This window comes from Polyodon spathula, chromosome 9 (genome assembly GCF_017654505.1).
Source record: "Polyodon spathula isolate WHYD16114869_AA chromosome 9, ASM1765450v1, whole genome shotgun sequence".
Lineage (NCBI taxonomy): Eukaryota > Metazoa > Chordata > Actinopteri > Acipenseriformes > Polyodontidae > Polyodon > Polyodon spathula.
In genome coordinates, this window is record NC_054542.1 from 1,170,576 (window position 1) to 1,179,706 (window position 9,131).

General features: G+C 33.6%; 1 protein-coding gene across 1 annotated transcript; it reads right to left on the reverse strand.

Moving 5' to 3' along the window:
* Window positions 1–1,243: 1,243 nt before the first annotated feature.
* Window positions 1,244–7,661, reverse strand: ufm1 (ubiquitin-fold modifier 1). The gene is made up of 6 exons (XM_041260283.1): window positions 7,569–7,661; window positions 7,410–7,466; window positions 6,339–6,396; window positions 3,485–3,524; window positions 2,910–2,942; window positions 1,244–1,833 (listed from the first exon to the last, which is right to left on the reverse strand). Coding segments are annotated over exons 1-6 (273 nt in total). The 5' UTR covers window positions 7,571–7,661; the 3' UTR covers window positions 1,244–1,750.
* Window positions 7,662–9,131: the final 1,470 nt, after the last annotated feature.

Sequence of the window (9,131 nt, forward strand, 5' to 3'; positions counted from 1 at the left end):
CTCCCTATAGAACACGATTATTAACTATTTTAAATGCGAACCTATCTTGATGAGAAACAATTTCATGTAAATTATTATAACAGGCAGTGTTAAGCATATGGTCTTACACGCACAAATAGTTTATAGTAAAAAGCAAGCATATTAAACCTTATTTCAACATTTAACAACATTTTCTTAAGCTAAAAAGGGTGCTGCAGAAACTTGCATTCAATTCTGAGAATCAAGCCCATCTTGATAAGAAACTGCCTAAAAACTGGCCACTTGTATCAAACTATACCAGCTTCTACTGCATGATTTTATATAAAGAAAATACATAAGTTTCACAATTAAGAATTAAAACAGCATTACGCATTACTTTTGATTACACACTTACACAATTTTCCAAACTAAAGATTATACAAACAATACAAAGGATTATAACACATATTATTGCATCAATACATTTCATTTTAAATTCTCCAGTCCGTGTCCGGGGTTTCAGCTCACTCCCAGCAAGATTCCACTTCGGTCTCTGGTTCCACTCGGGTAGGCTCAGTGAACACGATAATAGGCTCTCGAATCCATCGTCTTGCATCACAGGTGTGAGTCGCCATGGCCTTGACTTCGTACCTACAAGACACTTGTACACACTTAGTAGGGACACCTTCCTCACATTCTGATTTTCCCAGATGCGCCCATTTTACTAAGTGCACTCATGCATTCAATCCTCTTAATATTTTTTTGGGTTTACATTTAAATGAGAGAAAGAAACACCTACAGAATCATTGCATTCAAACAAGATTCTACAGTGTTTAGCCAAATGACAGCATGCCGGACAAAATCTGAGCCCAGTCACTGATGACTTGCTTTGGCACATATTACATACACAATTAATAAGAGGATTATGTTTTAATTTATGTGTCAGGGTTACTTCTGCACCATGTACAATAGTTCTGGATCTGTACACATTGTTACTATACACTTCTTTCTACTCACATGTAGACACTTCAGAAGGGATGCCATTCATCCAGAATACAGTAGGGGGCCAAAACTTACTGTTTTTCATATCAGCAGGCACCTAACTTGAATCTGAATCAGTTGATGAACCATGAGCCTTAGCTACTGAGATTCTCCATACAAAAGGATTCAATGTTTTACTGACCAGCCTAGCTGATTCAGCGTTATTTGCGACAATATCTTGACAAAGAGAAAAGGGCAAATCAGTTCAATATTACTATCTGAAAAATAAACAATAAATCAGACATTCAAAGACATCCACTAGCTTTAATGAAACACATTACCATTTTATTTTGCAGGCTAAATACAAAAGCAAAATGATATATACCAGACTAAAGTTAAATGCACAGTATGGTTGCCTACAGCACAGCACAATTCACCTCCATCTTACCACATTTCCGATTTTGGTTGATTACAACAAGCAATTCATAGCCATGGCTTTAAATCTGGACTAAATCAAAACCATTCAAATAAAGTCATATCTGGGGGGAAAAAAAAAAAAAAAAATCTGTAGTTGAGTATCAGAATGTGGAACAGGTTCTTCAATTCTGTCTTTAAATATTTATTTAGGGTTCACTCTTCTGTGTGATGTCTCTAAACTTCTGGAGACCTGGATTCTTGTATACATTATTTGCGGATAAGGACACTCAGAGCTGTGCGGTATACTGTATGTGAATGGGCAGGGGAGGATTAGTCCCATAATAAATACATTGTTTAAAATGTTATATGAAAATGTTCCCCTTTCTTTGAAGAATCAACCCCTCGTTGGTAAGCAGCTTCCGACTCTGTCCCTGGGAATAATCCGAAGTTCTGATCCATGCTTTAGGAACACATTCCCTATGACAGGACGACAAGCATACGATTAGCATGGCAGGCAGTAGTTAATTACAGGTAAATAAATACATATTTCAAAGACTACAATTATCTGTTATTTGTTGAACCTATTGTAAGGAAATATATGGGCGGAGGCTTATATCTGCAATTTATTAAATATATAGTAAGTATGCTAGATGTAATCAATATATAACAAAGTTTAGCCCAGTGAGTATTGTAGTATAGTTATAGAATCACACTATATATTTTTTTGAATTTGCCACAAACTACTCATAAAAAACATGCACCATTTAATGTCAAATTGAAAATCAGAAATATTACACATCCTGCCTAACAAAGCATCTTCAACCGGTCAGATATTATGAATAAATGAAGTCCCATGCTCTTGCCACTGCCAGTCTAATAGATGCTAGATGTACTTCTTAACTATTATTTTAGCGAATCATTAAAAGCATCTCTTTTCAAAAGCAGCCAAAATGTGTTTAGAAGCAGCTGCCGGATATAAGTTCAGCTGTAACACATTTACTTTTGTCTCTTTATTCAGACTCTTGATTAGAAGGAAGCACTCTTCTATCCAGCTGTTCTTTTGATTTCCCATTACGCTTTTCTTTGGAATGATGGAAACACAAATGTAAATACTAAAGCTTTGAAGGCTGCTGGAAAATGTAAAGAACAGTCCAATTAAACAATAATTAGAACACAGCATACGTTCTTTCATCTGGCCACCCTGGAACACAAGTTCTGAGCAATATACTCAGAATGGGGTTTAAGGTAAGTATTTTGGATTTAGCATGGTGCCTTATTTCACTATTTTCAGAACTAACACAGAACTTTATTGCCAGGGATTTTATAAGACTATCACAGATGTTGTGATGGCAACCACTGACATTTCAGCCATTTCACACACAATATGTATATATATATATATATATATATATATATATATATATATATATATATATATATATATATATATATATATATATATATATATATATATATATATACACACACACACACACACACACACATACACATATATATATACAATTAACAAGTAGGATGTAGATCTAATTCACCTGCTGTTTGAGCTGGATTGATTCCAATTCCATCTATAATAAAAAAAAAAGTAGTAGTATGAATAATAATTAGTGATGCAATCATCTCAAATCAAACATAAATTCTGTAAAATGTTCACTCATCACGACACAAAAAGGTAACGGTTAAATACGGTCTTTTTCTGTTTATTTTTAGTGTTTACCAGGGCTTTGTATTTGTAATATTGTATGAAAAGAGAATGGACTGGTTCTTGCTGGCATTGCTCAGAAGTACTCTTGTGTTGAGGCATTCTGAGAACTTTTCAAATCAAACAGCACCACTTATGGGAATCACAGTAGGTGCTGCACTGTATTAAACATGACATAGTACAGAATGATGTTGTTGGCGATTGTACCCGATTCATTGTTTTAATGAAGTCTGTTTCAAGCTGCTTTCACCCATATTCAGTAGCTGCTCTTCCATTCTAATTCTAATACGAACCTCTCAGAAATATTGAAAACATCAATAGGGTAAGCGAACACGAAGCTACATACTCTAATAAATTAAAAAGTGTATTTCATTTTGGAATACAAAAGATAAAAATGCATGTACTTACCATTTGTTATGATCGCACTTGTTGCTGCAGGAACTTTAAACTAGGCAAGAACAATCATAGTTGAACATCATTAATTCACCCTAAACAACACTATTAATATTTACAAACCATGGGTTTGAAGCTCATGGCCACTGTTGTCCCCATCTCATTTGCCTTTGCAATTTCGTTATTAGCAAAGTTTTTTTTTTTTTTTTTTTTTTTTTTTTTAATTATGTAGGCATCCTCATGCAAGATTAAAGTATAAATCCCACAAATCTTATGAACACGCAAGCTTGGTGATAACTTATTCAGTGGTGTGCAATTCATATCACCCAACGCCCAGGACAACAAGATCTGTGTGAGGGACAACAAGGTTTGTCGTTATACTTTGCCTGTTGGACAAACAGTTTTTATTTATTCATTTTTCCTATGTTTGTTCTGTTGCTAGTAAAACAGAAAGCCATGAACTTTCTGAAAACGAAATTTGCGTCAGTCTGGCTAGCACCTACACAAACATTTTAAATACGTCCCACCCCTGTCACTTCTGATTGGCTAGGTGTGGAAAAAGCTGATCTTCTACTGGTTACAAATAAACCCAGTAATGGCTGCCAAGAGAGCCTCTGGCAATGCACAGACTACTCTATTAAACAAGGTATTATTTATGATTTTTGGAAATTAGCAAATAAGTGATACTGTTTTCTTAATACATGAACCTGACATTTAAAAGCAGCAATCTAGTACAGTTATAAAAAAAAAAAAAAAAAGTCGCCAAGGTATTGGCAGATTAGAAAAAAATTGTGTTGTGAAATTTATAAAATTATTTGAGACAACTTTGTGGTCAACTTTGTACAGTAGTTTACTGTTTAGAAGCATTTCAAAGACAAACTTTCCCTGGCAAACAATATCATGATTTTTTTTTCTTTCGATTTTAGTGTTGCTAACTTAGTTAGCCATTTAGCATATTTACATTTTTTTTATTTTATTTGAACAGTATTAAAAAATAACTGTTTTACTAGACTTGAACAGAAGCGATATTAGCTATTTATTGGACATGCACAATCCACTGATTTGTGAAAATATTAAAACATGAAGATTGACAAATATGTTTCTAATGATATTAATTAAATGCTTATATGAGTATCTGTACAATACTGTTATTTTAAAATAAAACAGACAGTAAATCTCATGGCAATGTGTTTATGTATTCATTTTTCAGTGATCCCCCCAAAAAAACAACACATCGGGTATGAAACTAAGATCACCCTGCTGCAGCAGTGTTGTAGTTAGCCATCATGGGATAAGATGTTATACGTGGAAAAATAACTGTAAAATGCTGTACACTGTATATAATAAAAATAAAACAAAAGAAAAAAACATATTTTGACTTTGCAGAATTGGATGGAGGCTATTGTAACTATTGATGCAGTTTGGTAGAAAAACAGTAACAAATGCAGAGAAACTTGACAGGTTGTACTCAAGTCCTTTAAAATTCTGGGGTTCAGCAGACAGAAAACTGAAAGAATGACAAGAAACAAATCAGAATTCCACAAAGCAGCAATAACAGTTGGTAATGCTTTCGTGCCTGTGATGCAACAAACAAACACCTGTATATCAGGAACTGAATTCATCTTCTAGAGAAATAGTGGAAAAAAACATGCTCGAAGCTATTCTCTTAGTATGTTGTACTTCATGAGCAAATGTGTTCCAAACTGCACTGAAAGGAATGTTTCCTCAGGTTCAGGTGAGATGGGGTCACAGGAAACCTTTAATTTACCTTGAAGAATTTAGTAAACCTGTCAAGCTACAAGGCTATATCTGCCCCTCTTAATCAACTATTGATTGATTCTGTTCACTGTTAAATAAAACCCAGTCCTTCTACTTTGTGTGTTTTGTGTGACTGGGAGGGATGAGGCAATTAAATTTTTCTAGCATTGTCACTTTTTTCCCCAAACTTTCTGCTTATTGGACTTAATGCAACTTGTCCATGTAAAAAAACAAATTAGCTGAGCCTCTCGTAATAAAATCTGTTAATTTCAGGAATGAAAACTCATGTTAAAGTTTCAATGAATAATTACAACAAACTAGCAATTAAAATAACAGAATATCCAACATTTTTATTTTTAGTGATAACACTGAATTATTCCCTTAAACAAACACTGGGAATTTGCTTCTAACTTGCCCTTTGTTAAGTGACTCAACCCCTGGTGCTGTGAAATGAAAAAAAATATATATATATATATATATATATATATATATATATATATATATATATATATATATATATATATATATATATATATATATATATATATATATATATAAGCACAGTTTTTCATTAACACAATCCAGAATAAGGCATCTGACCCAGAAGTGTTGTTCAGCATTGTTCACCCAATCAAGGACTCAACAGAACTCTCACATTTCCATACACAATACTGTTAAAACAGTTTTTTTTTTTTTTTACCTTAGATCTCAAGAGTAGCTGTTGTGCAAATAAATGTCTGTACAGTTTATTTCTTTGCTTAATAATTTATAGTGGCCCAGTCCCATCTGATGTAACACCAATCCGAATTTGCATTATGCAGTGTATAATATATATATATATATATATATATATATATATATATATATATATATATATATATATATATATATATATATATATATATTTTTTTTTTTTTGCAGATTATTCCTCTGCTGCAGTCACAGAACTGTGAATCACTGGTGCTCAGTCCCACAGCACCCACTTTTACCCAGAAGTGGTTAATGAATATAGATGAACAGAGGCTTTTCAATTGCTTTTCTATTGTTTGTGAGGACCACATGTGTACATTACATGTACATTAAAAAAAAAAAAAAAAAAAAGTTTACTCACCTCTTCTGCTGCAAATTTTAAAACCGCTGTGAAAGGTGTACTTTCTGGAACACTAAGTCTGAAATGCAGAAATGAGCTCAATTATTTCTTTTTTTTCAGTTTGATCGTTTCAAATAGTGTATTCCTAGCATAAAACATTTGTTTGTTCTCCATTTCCTAACATTTAAGAATTATATTGTTGGCAACTGCAAAAAAACAAACAAACAAAAAAAAAACATTACAAGATTCTATGCAGTTTTACAGGTACAGCAAACTATGAAATCCCAAAATACCTAGATAGCAATAACATCAAATATATTAAATACAGAGCAAAACACACTGTTCTTAGGAACAGATCTTGCATTGGTCTGAATCAATAAAAAAAGCTGAATATTCTTTTATTAATAAGATTTTTGACAGGAACTTACTCACTGGGAACACTAAATAAAATAAATAAGATAAAAGCCTGTGAATACAGCTTTAAAACTGCAAGCCAAAGAGTTTGGCAGACAAGACATCTATTTTTATTACCAGATTCTAATACCTTGTTCTAAAACCGGCGGTCATAACCACAAAAAAAATAGATACACGGTTCTCTCTATTTAAGTGAACGTAGGTTCCATTGGGGATGGAAAACATGCATCACACTACGAAAGAATGTATATAACATATACACCAACTTCAATGGATATTTTTCTAACATAAAACTTCATTGCAACTACACACTTAGGGCCGTTTTCAGATACCTCAATAAGCACAATTCTATACACATTTGCTGGCACTGAACAACACATATACGAAAGGTGGGGACACTAAAACTAGAAATGACAGACTACCCCTTAAGAACAATTCTAAAAACCAAGAGGGTGGTCTGGGAGATTACAATGACAGCTCAGTATTTCTGGATCTGTACACTGCTGATTTTTAAGAAACTCATATCCAAGAGCTCGTTTTTAGCACAGTATCCAGCACCACTTTAGAAACCGGATTATACAATTACAGGATATAGGGTAGAGTGTACAGCTTATACTATGTCTCCATATGAAACAACAAGGCGGCATCACAAAATTACTTTGGCGATCTGTGACTTACACTTTGTATGGCAGTCTCGGATCCGAAGTAAGAGTGATTTTAAAAGTTACCTTCGACCTAACAAAAACAAGAATATACACATTAAATCGGGAAGTGTGTGCTGACATTCACACTTCACCCGGCAAATATTAATACACCTTTAAACACAAGCCAGCTTACATTTTCTCCACGACGCGCCTATCTGGCAACACTGTGCAAACCCGGAAGCAAAGGACTGAGCTGAAAAACACGTCATCCTGACACAGAGGACCCAATTCTAAGCAGGGTGATTTATTGACACTAGCTGGTATTTATGTTTTGTCCAGATGTATGTGTTATTGATATTTTATTTTCATCTGTACTGCGTTTTTAATGTGATTAGTTACTTATTTTAAAAGGCAAATATTTAGACGACTATTTCTAAACTGCATCCGACCGAGTAGCTCAACTGGTGAAATGTGCATCTCTTTCAGACAGTGAAATTAGAAATCACACATTTATAAATATTTCTGGGTTATTGTTCATACACACAGACAGGCGGGTATTCAGAAGGATGAGAAAGAGTAAATTCAGTCCTCAGTTTAAATTAAAAAAAAAAAAAAAAAAAAAAACACATAACTGGGAACACGCGTTGACCTGCTAAAATAATTTAAGATCTAATTTTATGAATTGGGATTAATTAAAATGCACATGTGTCTAGATAGGGTTAAATCAATCCTGGTTAAGACATTTAACATGTACAAAAAATAGTGTATTAGGATGTGCACTTTTTAATGTTTATTCACAAAAAATGTAATTTATGAAAAAAAAATTAATGTATGGAAAAAACTTGTATGTCATATTGAAAAGGGAAACAGGAATAGACAAAAAAACAAAAAAAAAAAAAAACGAATCTAAATGATGAGATCTCAGCACCATTGAGCGTCCATTTAACATAAATACACGTAGGGTGTTGGAGTGGAAGGCATGAGATTGAATTCTTCTCTTTTTTTTTATCCAGAGGTCATTCAAAGCACAAGCTGTGACAATATGAGCTACCCTGTTCATGGGTTATTCCAAGAATGTTTGTTTTCTGACAACAAGATGAAATGACCGACTTTCTTTATTTTGTACCAGAAGTCATGTTTGAGAATACCTGTTTGCTGCGACACGTTTCTTCCAAAACATGTGAGATGAATGGAAGTGAAAAGCGGGTAAGATTTATGGAAATATTTTGTTTCCTACAGTCACTTTAAAGCTTTGTGAAAGTGAAGAACACCAACTAGCACTTTATCTCCCCAGACTGGGGTTCAACAGTGAATATATATTTCACTCACGGTTCAGTTCCGTATGCAACTGCAAGTGGGTTACAATCCTTATAATGGTTTAGACATTTTAGCTGTCCTTCTGTGACGGTAAATGTCAATAAATTCTGCGTGGGACATGTTTTCCCTTTTAATGGTTTACTTAACCTTGACTTTAAGAACAGCACCTGGTAAAACCAAGTGCATGCTTAGGACTGTTAATGAAACAAAACATGTTCTGTTCTGAAACGGATAGAAACAGATGTCATTTACAAAACATAAGGAGATCTGCCAGCTGTTTCAATATAACATGTTTTAGCCACTGAGATCTTGACCTTAGATTTTATTTTTTTTTTCTAAAAGAATAGTTACAGCATAATTGAAGACATTACAGTCTGGTGGTTCATTAATATAACTTTGGAATTTTGTGTGATTTCACCTGACATGGGCTCAGTGTTTA

Bases quoted from the DNA above. Each gene is read 5' to 3' on its own strand.
- ufm1 (XM_041260283.1), bottom strand. The intron at 2,943-3,484 runs GTAAGTACATGC...TTTTTATTATAG, and splicing joins AAGTGCGATCATAACAAATG to ATGGAATTGGAATCAATCCA. The intron at 1,834-2,909 runs GTGAATTAGATC...GTCCTGTCATAG, and splicing joins CAATCCAGCTCAAACAGCAG to GGAATGTGTTCCTAAAGCAT.